Source organism: Chelonia mydas, chromosome 1 (assembly GCF_015237465.2).
Source record: "Chelonia mydas isolate rCheMyd1 chromosome 1, rCheMyd1.pri.v2, whole genome shotgun sequence".
Taxonomy (NCBI): domain Eukaryota; kingdom Metazoa; phylum Chordata; order Testudines; family Cheloniidae; genus Chelonia; species Chelonia mydas.
Window position 1 is genome coordinate 61,576,625 of NC_057849.1, and position 22,484 is coordinate 61,599,108.

The window sequence follows — 22,484 nt, forward strand, 5'->3', positions numbered from 1 at the left end:
ACTTTGGGATCCCGACCCACAGTTTGTGAACTGCTGGGACAAGGTATTGTTCACTTGGTACAAAAAACAGTAGAAAATATTAGGCAAAGACATATGAGAAAAATGCCAAGCACATTGTGGATGCAACTGAAAAACATATAATTAATATTAGGTACTGCAAAATTCTTTTTTTTTATTTATACCTCATGCAGCCCTTAATATCAGGGGATTTACAGTGTAGAATTTGGCCCTATCATTTTTGTGCTAGGAATATGATGTCAATCTGTGAAGTGTATGTCAGTGCAGAGCCTGGGCTTTACTTTCTAAAGTTGAAATCATGGAACATCCAAGACCCAGAGTCAGCATTTCAGCTTTTAAACAGATGCTCAGATCAAGGACAGAATCTGAAGTTCTGACATACCTCTTTGATTTGGAGATTTCAAAACTATTTTCTCCCACTCAGGCTAAATCACAAAGTTGCATTTAAAGGTTTATACTCTATTAATGTGTCTTACTACAGCAAACTGACCTGTTATTGTTTTAATGTGTGTAGCTTTTTCCTTTTTACTCTACTGAATTCTCTTTTCTTATTCTTATTTCTTATTCCTTAGATCTTTCACTGGCTTTGATAACTTCTAAGAAAAAAGTTTATATGTTATGCATCTTAAATCATTCATTTTCTCATTTGCTGAGTGCTGATGATAGATTTCCCTTTGCATTTGCTCAAATGTTATGTTCTTTTTTCTAAAATGTTCTTTTTTCTAAAAAAAAAAAAGAAAAGATTTCCTGGTGTTCTTTGTGGATGAAAAGTTGGCATTCTATTCAACTACATTATATTATTTAATTGCTTAACACCAATATATTGTATTGGGTTTGGTGTAAATATGATGGGTCTGATAGATCACTCTCTTAACTTGGTGCCACAAGAGTGTGAAAGTGGTGTAACAGAGTGGGGAATCAGGCCCCATGTGTCAATAGGTAGGGAAATAGATTTGACATCAGTTTTTAAGTGGAACTCACATAGGAGACTGATGGCGAGTTCTGCTGAAAAACTAATGGCATGATATGGCCCTGTGATTTTTGAACCATGCTCCTCATCACTGTTTACAGATTTAATAACTAGATTCACTTTAGCAGTCTGGTCAGGTGCTACTTAAAACAATGTTTCAGTTTTGATAGCAAGAAAATTTTGGATCTCATCTTTACCAGCTACAGGCTAAATTGAGAGTTTACTCTCAGCCCCAGATAAAGGGTGACACTTATCCAAAGGAAGCTCTGGGAAGAGAGTATGACCCAGATACCCCCTTGAAAAATCGTTTCTCTGGAGCTCCTGTTTTAGGTAGCGTGAAGGGCATATGCTGTCAGTTCATTACCAGATATGGTATATTCTGCCCCCCCTCCACACTTCTTCATGTCCAGCCAGCTCTGCTCGCTGGGCCATAAGCTGGGGCAGAACCATGTATTTGCCTACACCATGCCCCCATCCTGCCCTTATCCCTCATCGTGGCTCACATTGTGAGGAATAGCAGGCATGATTCCTCTGCTCTTTCCCACCACCATGCCTAGACTCAGGGTCTTCAGTAGGTCCTCCACGACCTTGCAAGACCTTACTACCATGCACAGCCACACAAGTCATACTCATAATCTAGCACAATGTCTTCTGTTTACTAAAATCTACAGAACGATGCAACTAAACTGCTAAATCAATTGGCAGTATATACCAAATAGCTACAGTAATGGATAACAGCGCTATATTGAATAATATGTTGTAATGGTGTAGTAAAATATATTGCAAAAACAATATGCCATGCTTAACAAAATTTCATCTTGAGATACCACTAATGTTTATGGTTTGTTTTGTCTTTTATATATTCTCATTACAGTGAGAGAGTATGTTTTTGGAAATTGATCCATAATATAGGATATGTTATGTTTTCAGCAATAAAACATTACCCAGGGAAGAGAACAGAAGGAACTCTCGATTGTTACCACAATGTGAATCTCCCTTTGCTAGCTAAAAAAATAGTAGTTTTCTAAAGCGAAACCCTTGGAGGAAATCATATGTAGAGCTGGGTTGGATTCCAGGCTGGTGCAGAACAGGATTATAGTCCATCTGTTATTAACCTCTGATCACCAGAGGCAAAACATTGTCTCCTCTCTAAAATGGCTCTCTCAGGGAGGGAGGGGGTCAAAAATAATATGTGAGATATATTTTATATCGAAGAGCCTTATAGAGAAAACATTTTGTGAATGAGCTCAGCAGTAAAAAATTAAAGTCTCCTAAGTGTCCTAGAAAAATGTGAATGTGTATATAGGATAGCAGAATATTGCACAGTGAACAGCATTGCAAAAGGAACAGTATTTTAGACACCTTACTCTAAAAGATATTAAAAAGGTTAACCTACAAAATGTCCTAGTCCCAGTGCCATATTCCATCTCTTGTACAACTACAGTGTACCTCCCCAGTTTCCTTCTCCAATCTTCATCACTCCCCTGAAGTGTCATGTAAACTTTACATATTCTATACAATTTATGTTTTTATACTGCACTCATCACTATAGTATCTGAGCACCTTGCTGTGATCTCTTAAACAGTTGCTGTGTCCTTCAAGAGGTACCTTCAGGAAAAAAAGTTCTCCGTCACTCAAGGCCTGCTTCTTCTGTCGTTATGTAGGGACTGGTTTCCACTAGTTCACCATTTCCTTGATGGAGTTTTGGGGGAAGGTTGAAGGTATGTTGCCATAAGACATAAGGTGAAAGGAGCTTTTGTGCTGCTATGATTTACTAGTTGGCTGAGTTAATGTGTTACCAATATATAAGCTTTTAATATTGCTGGGTTGTCACTATAAGTCTAATTAATCATTGAGCCATCTAGATCTTTGCAGATGGGTGTTTTAAAATCTAAATAAATGAATAAATATTGCTGTGAGCTTTAGTACAACTCAGTATTTCAAAGCTGTCAGGACGTCTTCCAGTTATAATTAGGGATAAATCTAATTGTAAAGGAAAAAGGGATTTTCAGTGCTGGGATTGTATTACAAGTTAATTGACGATAGGCACCAGGCTAAATGAGCCTGATACAATGATTTATTTACATCAACTCTGGTGCATTTAGCAATTCATTATGATTGTATAGACGCAGATGTCACTAAGACTTTGTGCCTTTGTGGTTCTCTCCAAGGCTAGAAAATTGAGGCAAAATCAGAAAACTGCCAGCAATCCAAGGGACCTCATCCTGCAAGGTCTTCAGCAGCCTGTGCTCTCATTGGGTCAGATGGAGTGCTGCTGATCAGGATCCCCCTTTGCTATTACTCATCCCAATAAAGTTGAATGTAATTAGATTTATTGTTAGCCTAACAATAAGGCCTTTAATTGCTGCATAATTAGCCTGATTAAGTGAAGAGCTGCTCAGAAAATGCTGGGGGGCGTTTCCCCCTGTGGAAAATTGCGACTTTTTATCAAAAACCTGCAAATCAGATATTTTCAGCCAAAACTGAAAGTTTCCATCAGGAAAATCAAAACTGAACCCTTTTGCTACAATGTTTAGTTACAGGGCAGTGTCCTCCTATGCTGCCACAGTGCTTCATGGGTAGGGTGACCAGATAGCAAGTGTGAAAAATTGGGACATGGGGTTGGAGGTAATAGGTGACTATATAAGACAAAGCCCTGAATATTGGGACTGTCCCTATAAAATCAGGACATCTGGTCACCCTACTCATGGGAGTTGTAGTTTGGGTGCCTCATGCCCCCACTCTCCCATATAGGCCAGCCTGCCTAGCTGGACTATGTCTTCCAAGGCAAAATTTTCCACTGAAAACCCAGTTTAGCTCTCATTTAGTCAAAAATCCACTTTCCATCGAAAGACAGTTTTGATAGAAAAAAATTCAGCTGGTTCTACTGAAGTGAATTTGGTGCTCAGAAAAGGGTCTGGATTGACAGCCTTGAAGAGTGATGTCCTCTAATTACAGACCAATTACAGACCACATTCAGCAGTGGCAGCAGCAGTGCCAGCTTCCTCCCACTTCACCACAAATGTGCTTCAGCCCTGGCCTGAACAAACCACTTCTGCTCCATGCCTGTATTATCCCTGCCCTCTATGCACGGACTGTCAGCTGGGGTGCCAATTAGCCCCAACCAAAGTTAGTATTTTTTGTAACATCTCCTAATTCTTAATCCTACTGCATTCTTTTGAATTTTCTCCATCCTCCTTCTTTCTCAAGAGTTAAAGGCAAGAGAGGTTGGTTTGGATTCCTGTCTTCTGGTTGTTAAAGGGGGCATGGTTCAGGATGATCTCACTGTTGCCCTCCTTAGGGGTACGGGAGGTAGGTTTGGAATCTAACTGTACCGGGGAGAAGAGGCCCAGTTCTTTCAGACATAGATGTGATGGGAAAGCCCTTCGTAGAATGCAGGAATACAATATCTGGCGTATGCAATATCCCTCACTGTGTCACTTGGAGGTGGGTGCAGATCAACTCAAAGCAGATATGCAGTACAGTGAAGGAAGTTAAATGGGAGCTAGTGGACCCGGGTCTTGTTCCTAAAGGGAGGAGACAGACAAAAGATTGGATCCAGGGTCATGCAAGTTGCTTCCCAGACTTTAAAAAGATTAGCTGCCTCCATTTTGTCCAGCAGAAAGTTCATATGGTGGAACAGTTTTAATTTTGTTTACACATTGACATTCTTCATTTCATGTTTAAGGCTGGGATTTCAAAGGAAGTTCAGCATCCGATTTACACTGAAAGTCTTTTGCCTTTGGACATCTAACTACCTTAGTCTCCATTGAAAATCCCAGCCTAAATCAGTACCACAGCCAGATGGATGCTGCTTTATGCTGTCTGCCATCCAGCCCGCTCCCAGCCTGCTCTTGTCACATACCTCTCCACTCTTCAAGGCAGCCAACACAGCCATCCCCACCTCCACACAGCTCAGAAGTGCCAGTCTTCATCGCAAACGTTTTAACGTTGAAATACAGCCAGTGCTTTAAACACAGAAAGATGGACTAACTGCCATTCCCTCCAGTCCCCATAAAGTCTACCTGCCTGGACTCAGTCACTGTGAATTCCTACAGATTGGTGGAAAAGATGGAGATTAAGTTTAAGTGAGGGATAGTTGATATCAATTAATGTCAGAGTTTGACTCTAACAGAAAAAGGTTAGTGAAGGACAGGCAGTTATCAGACATCTTTCCACTGGGACCTCAATATGTCCATGCTGCCTTTTCTAATCCTACCTGATTTAACAAAGAGAAGGTTAAGGGGTGATCATATCTTGTAAGTGCCTACCTGGGAAATACAAAATTGAAACTGGGCTCTTCAGTCTAGCAGGCAAAGGTATCACAAGATCCAACGGCTGGAAGTTGAAGCTAGACAAATTCAGGCTGGAAATAAGGCACAATTTTTTAACACTGACACTAACCATTGGAACAATTTGTCATGGGATATAGTGGAATTTCCATCATTGGCAATTTTTAAATCAACATTGGATCTTTTCCTAAAAGAGAGGTTCTAGTTCAAACAGGGATTATTTGGAGGAGTTCTATGGCCTGTATTATACGGCAGGTCAGACTAGATGATCACAGTGATGTCTTCTGGCCTTACATTCTATGAACTACAGGCTGTTAATCCCAGCTGAGTTCTCCCAACACTGGACTTCAGAGAGGTGCTGTTTCTAGCTGAGACCTTCCTTGGGTCTCTCTCTTCAGCTTGATCCAGGAAGGAGGTATAAAACCTGACTTCATGCTCAGTAATATGACCTGGGTGAGAGGATAGGGAAAATGGACAGGAATCAAATATTATACACACATACATGCACAAGTGCTATATCTTTGACAGGCAGTGATGTTGCATACCAATAAATTCACCAGAGAGGGGAGCCTGCGTTGGGAAAGCATGAAGCTGCACATAAAAACTAGCTGAACAAGTGATACAGCAGCATCACATCATGCACCATGGTATGTTAAAACTGATGGGATGAGAAGTGCTCCTTGCCATGCATGAGCTATGAAGTCTGAAGATAATATTTGTAACTACAATTAGAGCTTCAGAACCTTTTGCTGGCAGCTGCTGTCTCACAGAGATGTGACATTGTCCCTGATGTGGTCAGTTCTGAGAGAAGAAATGATATTTGAGACTTGTGCATCTGTGGTCCTAGCTTAACCATGAGAAGAAAATTTCTGCTGCTTGACTCCATTTTTGACCTCTCTAATTAGACGGACCATAATCTCCTCCCTCTAATCTGAGTGGAATTTAATAAATTGATTTTGACCTTATAAAGTCCTAAATAGTTTGGGACCCAGCTACCTCAAGGGCTACCTTTCTGTGTAGATATCTCTGCCGTTGTGGTCAGCACAGGCAGTTGAGCTAACAGTTCTTTCTGCTGGAAGGTGTGGGTTCGGAGAGGGTGTGGCTGGTAGGGCAATTTCCATGAAAGGTCTTCAACTCAAATTCATTGTCTATCAAAGCCAAAATTTGTTGACCTTCAGGGCATGCCACAAAGATCCATCTGATTTTTGTTGGCCTTTGGTAAGAGTGTGGGATGAGGGATGGGATGGCTGGATGAAGAGAATGGCTCTCGGACACCTTGAGGGAAGGAGAGGACATAGTATTTTTAATATCTTTTATCTTCTGATTTTAGGCATTCAATGTTTCTGTAAAATAACACCCGGAGCTAGGGATAGGCACTCTGTGAATGAATAAATAACATGAAACCAAGAGTGTTTTGCTGCTTGTTGTCACAGGGGCCTCTGCTGAGGAAGGCAGAGCGCATCAGCCAAAGGCTTCCTCACCTCTGCCTACAAACTATTCCAGGCTCCATTTTGTGTGTCCGGTGTATTATATGGCACCATAAACTTCTTATCCTATTCACTCAAACCCCAGGTTTACCCTCCAATCTCCAATTTCTATAGATTGCTGATGCACACAGCAATATCAGCCGGCACTTACCCAGCAAATTCTGGCGCTGGAGATTGAGCATGTACTGATGGCACAGCATTTCCCTCAGAGGTTTGCTGTCATAAACTCTCATGATGCTATAGAGGTAGCATTTCTGGCCTCGCTTCAGGTCCTGTAAGAGCAAGGCAGTGCATGGCAATTTAACTGTTAGGACTAAATTTACATCTGATTCTACACTGATTTCAAACTGTAACAAGGGGATTTACGTCCATTGTTCTATTCCAGGGGGATTTTATTAAATAAAGCAGTAATTAAACCTGAGGAGGAAACCTTTACAGACAAGTTTTAATTTAATCTTTTTTACCATTTAAATATACTCAGAAACTAGGCTACAAGAATGGATAGCACCCTCTAGGATGTTACTTCTGCTCCTAAAGGGACATTTTTGTTTCATTTAACTAAAAGAGTTAAGACCCCAGGCTGTGAGTGAAATACAAAGAACACTAAACTAGGCCTGCTATCAGTCTGTTACCTTCAGTAAGTAGGTATCCTGAGCAGATGGAGGAACTTGTATGCATAAAACTTTTGGAGAATGACAGGGACCAGGATTTCTCTTCCAATTTTCACCCATCCTTACCCAGCCTCTCAAAAGACAGGTTCAAAAACATGGGACAAAAACAAACTTTATATCAATAATTATTCATGATCTTCAAATATCCAGTACAACTCCTCGGAAGGGAGGAACAAAAGCAGAACTAAATTTCCAGACCCATACGGAATGGGCTCTGGTTGGAGGCCCTGGAAAGAAGCATAAAGAAGAACTGGATCACTGTACCCATCTTGAATGAACTCTGCATACTGCCCTGGGGAAGAGAAGAACAAAAACCGGAGTTCTGTCTGCCTTTCCCTTGTGCAAATGCTTTGCTGTCATAACTGTGAATTGTAAATTGTCACCTTTCAAACTGGACTTTGGAAACCATGCAGACCTCACACTACATAAAGCTAAAATGGAGACACCTTCCTATCCCTCTTCACCCATTGTAGAGTGCTGGTGCGAGGGATTAATTTAAGTATATAGTGATTTACAGAGAGAATACATACATAATTCCTGCCCCAAAGAGTTTACAATCTAAGGGTCAGATTCTGATACCCTTATTCACATTAGGTAGCACCCTACCCCACAAAAAGTCCCAAGGAAGTCAATTGTGAGGAAGGTGCTATACAGCGTTAGTAAGCCTATTAAAATTGTGTGGTAAATTGGATATGGTGTGACATAATAGAAGGGGAAACGACGCAGGGCAAGCTAATAAGGTTGCGTCCTTTATACTTTGGGTCATTGCACTACCTACTTTTTAAATCTTATTATCCTACTTACGTTAGAAGGGCAGCATGGGTGTAGGAGTCAGGGTTGGAGAGACTGTGGGAATAGGCGAGTTGTGAGGAGGAATATGAAGGAAAGGGAGGTTACATGGTATGCAGGATTTGGAAGGTATTTCAAGCATAGGGGAAAGCATAGCAATTAAATCTTTCCTGAAAACATAGGCTATTTACAGCAAGGTGATCCCACCCCCCCTCTGCCCATGGTGAAGTCAAAGATCCCATGGCACTTTCCCAATAGGCATGTAAAGGCTAATCCAGGTCAACATTTCCCCCGCTCTCTCTTTTAGGAGAACTGTTTCTGACATCTACAGCTATGTGTGCTGCTGCTTAATGCACAACACCTGCTGCGTTTGTCTACCCTGTTAGTGAGTTGCTAGCATTTAGTTTACAGTGTTGTGCGTTGAGTTACCTGGAATATGAAAGACCTCATACATAAAGCAAATTCTGTTCAGCTCTGACTCACCCCCGGAAATACAGCTTCCCTTTTCCACACAAGACAGCCTTAATACAAAACTCGGTTTCTCCCAGGAACTGTCACGTTCATTCTGTTGACAAATATCCTAGCAACATAGAGGGGGAGAGAGAGAGCGTTACAAGGAACTCTGGGAAGTTGGCCAAGTGCCTTGAGCAACCTCTGACCATCAACCTGCTGATTTTTTTACAGTGACTCCATCTTTGTTGTGTAGGAATGGGTCTGACCGTTCTACTTCTCCTGGGGATCTGGATGTTGTCTGAACAGCTAAATGAAACTTTTGCTCAGTCATCATTTTGTGGTTGTAAAAACACTTGTGCACAGACAGCTGGGGTTGCTGGGAGAATGACTTAGTTTTGAAGACCAGCACTTCCAATAGCACAGTGAATCTTTCCACCATGCAGGTGTGCTGGGAAATGGAGCATGCCCATATTATGAGAAACAAACAGCAGATAGACAGCCCGATACAAGGAGAGAGAACAGAGAATAGACCCAGGTGAATCCTACAAAAATGTTCTATAAATATACCTTCAAATTTATCAACAAATGTCCTTCATCTGTGTTAGCAGGAGGAATTTTCAAATGCACCTAAGTGAGGTAGAATCACAAGTCCTATTAACTTTCTATGGGACTTGTACTCCTCAGTCAATTGAAAGTCCCACGCAGCAACTTTCTCTGTTTACTTTTGATGAATATTCTAGCAAATGAATGTACGGATAGGAATGTTCACAGAAACTGTGAATTTCCAGGGAATACTGCAGGATATTCATGGAAAGCAAATTTTAAATGCATGCTCTGTAACTTCCTTCTCAGAGTTATGTTCATCCCGGCAGGAAATGGAAGCGTACAATGTGTCTTATGTGTCTGATCAAAATAGTACAATTTCTTACTACGCTCAATGAGCTGCTCACAAAGAATCTACAGGCTGAGAATTATCTGCAGAAAGTATTTAGTGAGTAATTTCAAGTAATGAATAAATTCAAGAAAATCATTATCAGTTCACAGACTAGTCATGAACCAAGTAAGGAGAGGTCCGATCCATTGATTAAATGAATTGGTACCATTACTATGTACTTATCTAGTGGTAGTGGAGAGACATTTTGCTATATAGTAAACGGCATGCAGTATGCACTCAGAAACTGATTCTTTTATAAATATATTATGGTGAGAATGAGAAGTGGGTAAACTACTCAGACCACTTATTTACCATCATTTTATAGGTTTAGTACATAATCCTCCTTTAATACACTGTCCTTCACCACAGAACAAACACCAAACACCTTTTCCCATACCACGTTACCCGGAAGGGCAGGAGAAGCAGCCTAGTGATGACGGATATGACTCTGCAATTGTTGCTCACATTGTGAGTATCTCGCCTGATTAGATGCTTCTCAATGTGAGTTAGGATAGCAGAGGCAGGCCCTCATATGCTGTTTGTAAGATAAAACAAAGGGAAATTTGCCACTGGGATGCACACCGTGGAGCTATACAGAACCAGTCCCACCCACAGTCCATCTTTAAGGAGGCACTAGGATCCATCCCCTGAGGTCTCTCTAATGAATACACCCCAGCTAATCACATCATCTCTTTAATTTTAAAGAGACAGGACTAGCTTTAGGGAACAACTCTCCCTGGGCCTGGTGGCAATGAGACTATATTTGTACAAAGAAAGGGGAAAAGGAGTTCGTTTCAACTCCTTTAATAAATATTTGGGTTTTAAATGAATGCATGAACTCAAACTTATGCTCTAATCACATAGTGTGATTCAGAGCATTTAATGAATGCAGGAAGTATTTACTGTACATGAGGGTGTTTGGACAAGGTTTAAGAAAACGGTACGTCATGGGGAAGCTTGTGTATGTTAATACTTAGTTCTGCCATGAGTGCAGGGGACTGAACTTGATGATCTCCTGAGGCCCTTCCAGTCCTATCATTCTATGATTCTATGTTTAATGGAGCTTGAAGGGGTTCTCAGCTCTGACTTGTTCCATTGCCTCATCAACAGACCTGAGCCTTGCCCTGAAGGGAATGTCTTCATCTGATGGGATAAGAAATATAGTTTCCATGTTCTCTCAACTCTAGGCTCCTGCCCTGCAAAACACACACTCACACATAGACACCTCTCTCTCTCTCTGCTCCCCTACCTCATCCTCATCCTCCATTAGACAAAGTATTCTACAAGGATGGTCACAAATATTATAGATGTTACAGTTGTATTTGGAACCAGTACTGTAGCCTATTTTTATAAGGGTCATCCTAGAAGGGCAGCCCTACCTCTTCCCACGTTGTGAAGGGAAATTATTTGTTCTCATATCATTTCTCAGTGGACACTTCAGATGAAGGTGTGTTTCCGAAAGGCTTTGCTAAACAAGCAATGGGTGCTTAAAATAGCACAGATGTCAGAATTGGACCCCACCCATCTTTGTTTAAGGGAGAGAGACTATCTAAAAAGATTTCAAGCTAAATATTAGAGCTGGCCTCATTTACCAAAGGAAGTAGCCAATCTTGCCAAAGCTGGCATCATAAATACCTCAAGGACACAGTTTTTATTTCACACCAAAGTGAAAAGGAGGAAGAAAAAACAGAGAGAATCTGCAATACGGTATTTATCAATCTCTTTTTTTTTTACTGTGCCTCATTCTGTGTGTTTCTAGTTCTCTGTCTCTCTGTCTATTTATTATATTATACACACATATCAACAGTTGTCTTTCTTATGCATGTATCTGCTTCCTCTTTATACGTTTCTTACTTTTTCTCTTAATCATTGGGGGGGGGGGGAGGAGTGTTTTCAAGACACAGCACCTGATTCTAATCTCCACTATACCTGTGTAAATCCAGAGTAACCCCAATGGATTAAATAGAATTACTCTGAGATTTGACCCCAATGTAATGAGGATCAGCATCTAGCCAAGCCAAGTCACACTAGGGTTGAGTTTGGCCTGCTGTGTATCAGAATTAGCCATGTGATTCACATTAATGTTAACTAGAGTCCATGGAGAAATCCTCATTCATTATGCTGACAAAATTCCTTTCCCTGGGTTGTTCCCCTCTCCTATCATTGTTATTTTAGTGCTGCAGCTATTTTCCTCCTATTCAGTCCATCATTAGTTCAGCATGTCATTGAGACTAGAATATAAAAGTGTCATCTAGGCAGCTCCTGTGTGAGTGGACAGCAACTTGTTGCTGAGCTGCCTCTGATGGGTGCTATTGCTGTTCATTCATTCACTCCTGTCTACCCTCTTTGGAGTTGGAGGTACAGACTTAGAAAGGAAGATTAAAAGAACAAAAAATGTACAGTTTGTCTTAATAAATCGTGGGGTGGAATCGGGGAGGAGGACATAATTGTCTCTGTGTATCTGAAGTGTGTGAACACCATGGAAGGAGTCTTATTCAGAACAGAGAGTTATAACTAGGAATAATGGGAGAGAATTAGGAAGGAGAATGTTTAGGCTGAACCACAGAGCAACATTTCTGACAGTGGCATCTGTTAGAATCCCAAAGGGAAGTGGTGGAAGCCCCATTCCTGAAGACACTTAAAACTTAATTGGACTAAGGAATAGGAAACACAGCGTGGGAACAAGCCTACAAGGAGAGGCTTAGTCTAGGTGAGATTAGGGGTAACACTTTCCATGGGAGTTGGGCACATAACCAGCTTAGGTGCTTTTGAAAATTAGGCGTCTTTTGCATCATTAGGTGCCTAAACACCTTTGAAAATCTGGCCCTAAGTCACTACTGAAAATGGCATTTAGGCTCCCAAGTCACCTAGGCACTTCTGAATATTTTACACAACATAATGAGTCATGTTGATAATAAAACCATGATAAAACCATCTACCATCTATGGAGTATGATGTAAAGACATCGTTTCTCTCCTCTGTTACACTGACACCAATGGAGATGCCCTGGCAGATCTCTTCCATTTCTTACTTTGACCGGCAGTCAGGTGCCTGGATGAACAACTTCTACCTGATATTTACACATTGCAGGCAACAGTGTCGCAAGGTCTCCTAGCAATGAAGTCCCTTCCATTTATGTTCCTGATTCTAGGCGTACTGGTTCTCCCTGGCTTGGAAGGTGAGTATAATGCATCTAGAATGTCTGTCTGATGCTGCAAAAAAAGAAACACAGCCTCACCATTTGCTTCTTGTTGTTAGCAGCACAGAATTATTTTAAAGTTAATAGAGTAAAAAGTCTGAGGCTTTGGGGGTTTTTAACGTAGAATGAATCTGGTGTATTGTTTAATATTTCTGCAATGCAGTGACAGTGAGCAAAGGTTGGAGCCAGGTCTAGCGTGATGTGCCCTTGTGCAAGCCTTTCTACATGCAAAGAGCTGCAAAAGGTCCTCAGTAATTCCAAATGATCCACACCCTGCCCTCAACCCAGAAGTACAACTCTTCCGAGTATGACTGAGGCAGGGATAAAATGAGAATGAGCTGCTTTAAGACTGACAGGCCTAGGAGCTGCTGGGGAGGGGGAGAGAGAGAGAGAGTGTGTGTGTGTGTGTGTGTTTGTGTGTGTGCGCGTGTCCATTGTGCTGTTGACTTGCCCTTGCATTAGAGGTGGTGTGGGCCTGCACCACCCTAAGGACTGCTCCAGGAGGGATCTCTCACGGAAGACCAGAGAGTGCAGTGGAAGCACGACCACTGCATTATGCCTGTACTGCCCCTGAAGTTGGTGCAGCACACTCCACTCTCTGCTCCTGGCCATCTCTGCTGGTTATAAGGCAGGTTGAAGGAAGGGTCCAGCACCATAATTCACCCCCTCCCTCTCCCCTGTGGGATGGCTTGAGTCCCCAGATACTAAAAGTGACCCAGAGTGTGCAGGTATCCTGGCAGGGAGCTCCAAGGGCAGAGTGATGGGATGAAATTGTTCAGTGCACCTTCCTCCCCATATTGTTGCTGGGCTAGTGCCAGGCCCATCTAGCTCTAGAGGGGAAAATGGGGCTTCCACAAGATGAAATTTGAATGGATAATACAACAGATTCTAAGGTAGAGGAAATTACCATATGAGGTTTTGGGAGATAAATCAATGATATCTGGAAGTTAAATCCAACTGTGCTGATTGTTTACTAAGAAGGATGTTGGAAAGAAATTGACTGCAATAAGTTTCACAAAATTAATCTTAATTCTGGTCTGACAGACCTGTATTGTTCTAGTATTCCTCCTTCTCTCCTAAAGGTGTTGATACATCTCAGCCCCAGCCTGCAATTCACATTGCTAGTCCTGTCCTGGGTCCTCCCTGACAAAGCTTTGCTAATACACATACTCCTGATCTGCAGAACCAAACAATACCCGCCAGTGCCTTTCAGTTCTGAGCTGCTGCACCCCCTGCAGTCTCTCCCAGGGGCACAGCCAGAGAGGAATCAGCAAGCTGCGATGCATTGCACCAACCACTGACATGGTTTTGTGAAGTAGAGAAGTGCATCCATTGTATCCTGCAATGAGAGCAGCAAACTAATATTGTTTATGATCTCATCAGAACTTGACTCCTAAGACGAGTGCGCTTCATTTGCTGAATTTGCATTGTCCCACTGAATATCTAGTACAATGTTTGCTCCTAATTATATTCAGTAAATCATCCTTGTTTCACTTTATATAGACTGTTATAACTCAGTTCACATAGATTTAAAGAGACATCCAAGGTGAGAGGGAGACATATTGTCCAGAGAGATATATGGACTTTTGTTCTTCCGGTACCTCTCTCTAGGAGTCGGTTTGTATTTCTCATAGGTGACGAGAACCCAGGTGTCAAACGTCGTGATGTCCGGTTCTTGGACAGCATATTTGGGGGCAGTCATTCTTCACCTAAGGACATTCAAGTCCCAGCTCAAGCTGACTCCTCCTTACTAGAGTCAGAATTGTTCTGCCAAGGTCCCTGTCAGGATGGATGGGTCAGTAACATGGGCCAGTGTTACAAGTTTGTCCAGGAGCAAAATACATGGGCCGATGCTGAGGTACCAGGTTCTTCAAAATGAGAATTTTCTCTCTCTCCCCTTGTTCTATCTTCTTTTACTTTTTTGTTTCTTTTCTCTTCCTTTCTGATTTACCTGAAATGTATCAATCCTGGCAGAAGGTACTTGATACACATTTCAGGGCTGAACAGGTGGGTGAGCTACCAGCATGCAGCTTTGCCATGTGAGATGCTCAAGTAGCTATGAACCAACTCCTACTCAGCTCTCGGATCTTTTGAAATCTGAAAACAGTTCTCATTTAATCCCATCTCTCTCCACTGGTCAGGATTCACTGCCTTTGAACATTGGCATTTTTCCATCTAAACTCTGGAACAAGCCAGAGAATTTCTAATTCCTTGTTAAAATCCTAACACAAACTGAAGAGAAGGTTAGGTGATTTTCCTGTTTATGAGGCAGTCGGCCCCACCCCCACTCTGCATGTGCTAACTCATCCCTAAGAGGCTTAACTTTTATCTGTCTGCCTCATAAAAACACTTCTGAAGAGAAAATTCCTTTTGCCTTGTCTATGTTCCTCCAAATCTCAGAGGCTTGCTAAAAGATAATCTGACTTCACTTCGCTCCCTGTTCTAATTATACCAGATGAGGCCGGTGCTATATTGATGTACTGATATGGGGTGGGGGGAGGATAGAGTTCAAAATATTGTCAAAATATGCTAATTTTCAAAATGCAGACACCTCCCTCAAATGCATTCAGTGTAAATGTTTGCTTAGTGGTGCTGCTTTCCACGGAACTCTTTAGTAAAAAGAGAAAGATTTATACGATCTGAGGTTATGGCTATGAGAATGTGTTCAGTTTAAATGACAAAACAAATGCCTTAATCATCAAGGTGAACTGGCAAAGGGCTCCTTAGGGCCAAAGCAAACTGTGCCTTTATTTCAGACTGCAGACAAAGGGGCCTCCTGCCTTATGGGAAAGAGAAACCATCTTCTTACCTGAAGACAGAGGCAAAAATCACAGAATCCCACTCAGCAGAACATAGTTAAGAGAACTCTTTACCCCATCTTGATTGGTGGATGGCTGGGGAAACAAGAAGAAAATCTATTTCTTAAACTCTTTTGGTCTTTCAATTTTCTCCATCTTCCTTTTCTCTCTCTACTTTTCTCCCTTTCCACACTTAATGTTCTTGTTTTCCCCTTTATCATTATTGCTTCCTCTCACACTTCTCCACTCTGGCCTAGACTAGCTCCATTTGTATGTCTTTCTCTACTCCCTTTATACAACTTTCTCTCTTATGTCCTATTTCCCCCCTTTCTATTTCATTCTCCACTGCCCTTCTCTTTTCACCTTCTCTTATATTCTTGTCTCTCTTTCCCTCTTCACTCCCATTCCCAAACTTTTTCCACTTTTCTCTCTCCCCTTTCTGTTTCACAAACTCTCCCCTCACTCTCTTTCCCAGTCTATGTCCCTGGGTCGAATTTGCTTTTACCTTGCAGAGTGTTTGCCAGAGGATAGCAGAGGGAGGTCACCTCACCAGCATCTCCAATGCAGCTCAGAATGATTTCCTTGTGAACCTCGCCAGTTATGCAGACAAAAGGACAACCCAGTTCTGGATAGGAGGAAGTCACCAAAAGGTAAGTGTACTCAGAAAAGGCATGAAAATAATAACCAGCTAGGAGAGGTTCACAGAAGGGATGAGCAAAATTTTTCCATAGAAAATGTATTGATTTTCAGTGATTAATATTAATATCAACTTAATATTTTTAGCGTTGAGCCCCCTCCCAAAAATTGGTTTTCGATTGCGGAAAACCAAAATATTTTCAGTTGCTATAAGCACTTTTTTTTTCAGATTTGATTTTTTAACAAAAAAATTCTTCAGAACCCCATCCTCCCCCCACCACACACACATATACACGCACATTCCAGCCAACACTAGCCCACAACTGCAGGATGACCTGGGTTCAGGCTTCGCTGGATAAACTGGCATGTGGATAATGGGTTCTAGGTTTAATTTCTGCCTGGCAGAATGTAAACTCAGTAGAGATGAGTTAATACTATCAAAAGCTTCTGTGAATATATTTATTCAGATTTTTGTAATGAATTCACTTGAACTGTCTTCTCAGCAATATTCTAGGAAATGAGTTTATGGTAGGGGCTTTTGTTGATACAATGAATTTACAATTAGTGGAATATTCAAAGAAAGTGAACCTCATATTCGTAATCATTACTATTTGAACTAGAAACTTGATTCTATGAATTATATACATGGAATCAGGAACCAGAAATGTACCATGTGTTCTCAGTGTCCATTCCAAACATCTCAAAAATTGAACACCAAATACCTGCAATGAACTCGTCATAAGTGAGTTATAGACTGATTCAGAATAACAAACAGATTCAGGAAAATTGCAATCTATTTGAGGACAATTCACAAATGGAAGAACAGGTGAAGTGAATATGATACATTATTCAAAATGAATTATTCATGCAGCTCCATAGGCCAATAATGTGACTGTAGGCAATAAGGGTATGCACACATTTCTGTGGAAGCCCCCTCACACTCCTTCACTCATTTTCAATCCCAGCAGAGTATTAGAATACCTGTCCTCTCTGCAGTTCTCATTAAACTTCTGTATTACTTTTCTGAAGGGTACTTCTCTGAGATGGACTGATGGATCACTGCCAAATTTCATCCAGAGGCCTCTGAGCTCGATTTTCAATGCCATTGGTGGAATATTTAACCATATCTTCAACGTACGAATCTGCCTGACTCTAAATTTAAGAGGTAAAGAAAACAGGGATTGATTTATGACTTACACTTTCATACTAGGCAGAGTGACTGAGGGTAAGGAACAATTGTTTCTGTTAGATTAATAGATTATGAGGCTAAAAGGTACCACTGTGATCATCCAGCCATAGGACTTCCCTGAATTAATTCCTGTTTGAACAACAGAATATCTTTTAGAAAAATATCCAATCTTGATCTAAAAATTTCCAATGACAGAAAATCCATCACAACCCTGGGTAAACTGTTCCAATGGTTAATACCCTCACTAATAAAAATGTGTGTCTCATTTTCAGTCTGAATTTGTCTAGCTTCAACTTCCAGCCACTGGATCTTGTTATATCCTTGTCTGCTAGACTGAAGAGCCCATTATCAAATTTTTGTTCCCCATGTAGGTACTTATAAATTATGATCAAGTCACGCCTTAACCTTCTCTTTGTTAGTCTCAGGGAGCTCCATCTAGGTTATCACTCTAAGGCATGTTTTCCAGTCCTTTAATTATTCTCTTGGCTCTTCTCTGAACCCTCTTCAATTTATCAACATCCTTCTTGAAGTGTGGCTATCAGAACTGAACATGTTATTCCAATGATGCTTTTTGTTTCAAGACAGTTTCCTTGCTCATCAGGGTCAGAAATTCTCCCCAAAACACACCCATGCATGCAAACACACACACACACACACCCCCATATGCCCACAGAGCTCCACTATTATAACTCAACCCTGCTCTGTGAATCATTTTCTCCTGGGGCAAAACAGGAAGGTAGTCTCCATTTTTGTTTAATCATGAGCTTTCCTTAGCCTTGCCCTACCAATGGACCCCAACCACCCCCTGATTGGGCCGATATTTCCTGGATTAGTTGGAGAAAATGTTACCTTTTGGTTAGTGCAATTTATATATTTTGTAAACACAAATTAGAAGGAGAATTAGTTTTCCAGGGACTGAACTGAGCCCAAATGAGCTCATGTCAGAAGTGAAAAAATTCATTTATAAATTGTTCTGTTACTTTTCCTTTTCATCTTCATTTGTCTTTGTTTCCAGTCCAGGGTAAGTGGGATGGCTATAACTGCAACAAGAAGTTATCATTCATCTGCAGTTACAAACCCAGTTTGACCCCGCCTTAGCCTGCAACAGGAAGTCTATGCTGCTCATGAAATCTGACCACTTTTACTGCGCTCAGAATGTCGTTCAGCCACAATTAATGAGTGATTCTTTCATATGGTAAAAATCAAGATGTCAGTTTAAAAAAACCCGGAATGTTAACTCATATGATATAGATAGAACAGAAAACAGTAGAAGAAATTAAAAAGTGACTTGCTCGTAGACTGCATTTAGAACACTGTAAAAAGGGTGATATAAAAATAATTTCTGCTTTGATCTGAATGCTTGATGAAATCAGTGCACTATTGGGCTTTTCCACAGGGGTTTCAAGAATATTCATGAGAGCTCTTTAATTATTAAATAATTACAAATCATTACAACATTACCCATTTCACCATTTAATCACATCAATACATACATTTTAAATCCTGGAAATTCTCCTTTCTTAATGTCAGATAAATCCAAGAAAAGTCAGCTGAATGTTTTCAATTTTTAAGTAGTTAAATGGCTAGTTCATTGAACTGTAATATAACCATAAAAAGAAGTACAAATCATATGGAACAGTCATGTGTATATCATTATACAGAGAGATGATACAGAGCTTTGTTAACTTCATGGGATAGCATTTTGTTAAGTGAAGCAAAACTTGTCATTATGGCCATGTATGTTAAAATGACTAAACATTATACATTACTGTGGTCTGTGTAAACAAACAACATCAATTTGTTTTTCTTAATTATAAGTTACTGTATTGCTTTTGACTCATTAGTTAGTTGAAAGTTCTTACGGTAATTGTGTCCCTCCCCGAGACATGTCAGTCATTGGCAAATCTTCATAGAATCCTAAAAGACTAGTTGGATCATTCAGGTGATAATGGAGCATCTAGGTGAATAATCTTTCCTTGGTAGCAATGGTGGGAACACTAACATAGGCCAACTACTAGCATTTTAATATCTGCGTCATCTAACCCTGCTCAGAGGACGACTTCATGCCATGGTGGTAACAACTCCAGTGCCTTATCTGTACTAGAGTTCACTCTTTTGCTGATAGCAGTGGAGATGCAATTGTCGGAGTAATAGTGAGAAATGTTTTTAAATGTACGAAGTTTGCCGTAACATAATGTCCCCTCAATATCAGTGGCCATACGTATAATAATTACAGGGTATGCCACTTATATTGAGGTGAACATAAGAACGGCCCTACTGGGTCAGACCAAAGGTCCATGTAGCCCAGTATCCTGTCTTCCAACAGTGGCCAATGCCAGGTGCCATAGAGGGAATTAACAGAACAGGCAATCATCAAATGATCCATCCCCTGTCGCCCATTCCCAGCTGCTGGCAAACAGAGGTTAGGGACACCATCCCTGTCCATCCTAGCTAATAGCCATTGATGGACCTATCATCCATGAATTTATTTAGTTCTTTTTTGAACCATGTTATAGTCTTGGCCTTCACAACATCCTCTGGCAAGGAGTTCCACAGGTTGACTGTGTGTTGTGTGAAGAAATACTTCGCACAAAGATGAAAATGATTTGTTGGGGAAGAGTCAACGTGGTTTTTGTAAAGGGAAATCATGCCTCATCAATCTACTAGAATTCTTTGAGTTCAACAAGCATGTGGAGTGGGGAGATCCAGTGGATACAGTGTACTTAGATTTCCAGAAAGCCTTTGACAAGGTCCCTCACCAAAGGCTCTTAAACAAAGAAAGCTGTCATGGGATAAGACAGGAGGTCCTCTCATGGAATGGTAACTGGTTAAAAGGTAGGAAACAAAGGGTAGGAATAAATTGTCAGTTTTCAGAATGGAGAGAGGTAAATAGTGGTGACACCCAGGGGTCTGTACTGGGACCAGTCCTATTCAACGTATTCATAAATGATCTGGAAAAAGGGGTAAACAGTGAGATGGCAAAATTTGTAGATGATACAAAACTACTCAAGATAGTTAAGACCAAAGCAGACTGTGAAGAGCTACAAAGGGATCTCACAAAACTGGGTAACTGGACAATAAAATGGCAGATAACATTCAATGTGGATAAATGCAAAGTAATGCACATTGGAAAACATAATCCCAACTATACATATAAAATGATGGGGTCTAAAATTAGCTGTTACCACTCAAGAGAGAGATCTTGGAGTCATTGTGGATAGTACTCTGAAAACATCCACTCAATGTGCAGAGGCAGTCAAAAAAGCAAACAGAATGTTGGGAATCATTAAGAAAGGGATAAATAATAAGACAGAAAATACCCTATTGCCTCTATATAAATCCATAGTACGCCCACATCTTGAATACTGCATGCAGATGTGGTCACCACATCTCAAAAAAGATATATTGGAATTGGAAAAGATTCAGAAAAGGGCAACAAAAATTATTAGGGGCATGGAACATATCTTTCCATATGAGGAGAGATAAATAAGGTTGGGATTTTTCATCCTGGACTAAGGGGGAATATGATAGAGGTCAATAAAATCATGACTGTTGTGGAGAAAGTAAATAAGGAAGTGTTATTTACTCCTTCTCATAATACAAGAACTAGGGGTCACCAAATGAAATTAATAGGCAGCAGGTTTAAAACAAACAAAAAAGAAGTATTTCTTCACACAACGCACAGTCAACCTGTGGAACTCCTTTCCAGAGGATGTTGTGAAGGCCAGGACTATAACAGGGTTCAAAAAAGAGCTAAATAAATTCCTGGAGGATAGGTCCATCAATGGCTATTAGCTAGGATGAGCAGGGATGGGGACCCTAGCTTCTGTTTGCCAGAAGCTGGGAATGGGCAACAGGGGATGGATCACTTGATGATTTTTCCCTGTTCTGTTAATTCCCTCTATGGCACCTGGCATTGGCCACTGTTGGAAGGATACTGAGCTAGATGGACTTTTGGTCTGACCCAGTATGGATGTTCTTATGTAATACTTCCTCTTGTTTGGTTTAAACCTGCTGCCTATTAATTTCATTGGGTGACCCCTAGTTCTTGTGTTATGAGAAGGAGTAAATAACACTGCCTTATTTACTTTCTCCACACCAATCATGATTTTATAGATCTCTATCATAGCCCCGCTTTGTCTCTTTTCCAATCTGAAAAGTCCCAGCCTTAATCTTTCTCAGAGGAAAGCTGTTCCATATCCCTAGTCATTTTTGTTGTCCTTTTTCATAACCCATGTTACATATTTATCTAAGGTCCATTGTTCAGGGTAACCACTGTATTTCAGTAACATCATTAGTTTACCACATTGGCTACCTGCTATATCAAAACTACCTAATCGATGCACAGTTTACCTGTGAGGTAAGTACTGTCAGTATTATGGAGCACATGGTACAGATGGGGAAAGTGAGACACACAGAGGGTAAATAACTTGTCCATGATCATACAGCAAGTCAGTGGTAGGGCAGACATTTAGGACCCTCAGTCCTCATGCTCAGTGCACTAGACAGTGCAAAATCCCAACTCAAAGTGACTTTTTTTCCTTGTCAATTAGTTTACCTCAAAAGAGCGAGCTGACTGACTGGACTAGTTAATCTGGGCTTCCTGATCCACAAAGAACACCACATTTCATTGTCAGCAACATGCCCCGCTCCTGGATTTTATTTTTGAACAACATCTCTGTCCCAAGAGAATGGGTTTAGGGGCCTGTGTTCTTAATGTAGAAGAATAAGGTTATTCAGATACAGTGGTCATTTTATAATATGGTAGCCAGAGCTTCCAGGAGTCCATTAAAACATGGGTGAATGCCTGGGGGCAAATGGGCTAGGGTTTTCCTAATAAATATGGAACTCGACATCTCCTGTGCTAATATGAACCATGTTGATAAGATCTGAAACCTGACCTACATCCAGTGGGTGACTGGTGAGCTATCTAAGCTGATTCAGTGGGCTCACTTCAGTTTCCAATGGCATGTAGTCCACAATACTGAAACCACCACCACAATTAGCAATAATTTAGCACTTTTTTAAAGGCAGGGACAGCAGAAGTA

General features: G+C 40.9%; 2 protein-coding genes across 2 annotated transcripts; one reads left to right on the top strand and one right to left on the bottom strand.

Moving 5' to 3' along the window:
- Window positions 1-1,479: 1,479 nt before the first annotated feature.
- FAM216B (family with sequence similarity 216 member B) lies at window positions 1,480-7,894 on the bottom strand. The gene is made up of 4 exons (XM_043533338.1): window positions 7,698-7,894; window positions 7,400-7,511; window positions 6,919-7,039; window positions 1,480-5,729 (listed from the first exon to the last, which is right to left on the bottom strand). The coding sequence occupies exons 1-4, from the start codon at window positions 7,796-7,798 to the stop codon at window positions 5,578-5,580; spliced, it is 486 nt and encodes a 161-aa protein (XP_043389273.1). The 5' UTR covers window positions 7,799-7,894; the 3' UTR covers window positions 1,480-5,577.
- A 1,674-nt stretch (window positions 7,895-9,568) lies between these two features.
- Window positions 9,569-18,534, top strand: LOC114019828 (lectin-like). Its single transcript, XM_027823756.2, has 6 exons — window positions 9,569-9,671; window positions 12,705-12,792; window positions 14,425-14,671; window positions 16,124-16,261; window positions 17,277-17,412; window positions 18,452-18,534. Exons 1-6 carry the CDS (start codon window positions 9,569-9,571, stop codon window positions 18,532-18,534), a joined length of 795 nt encoding a protein of 264 aa, XP_027679557.2.
- Window positions 18,535-22,484: the final 3,950 nt, after the last annotated feature.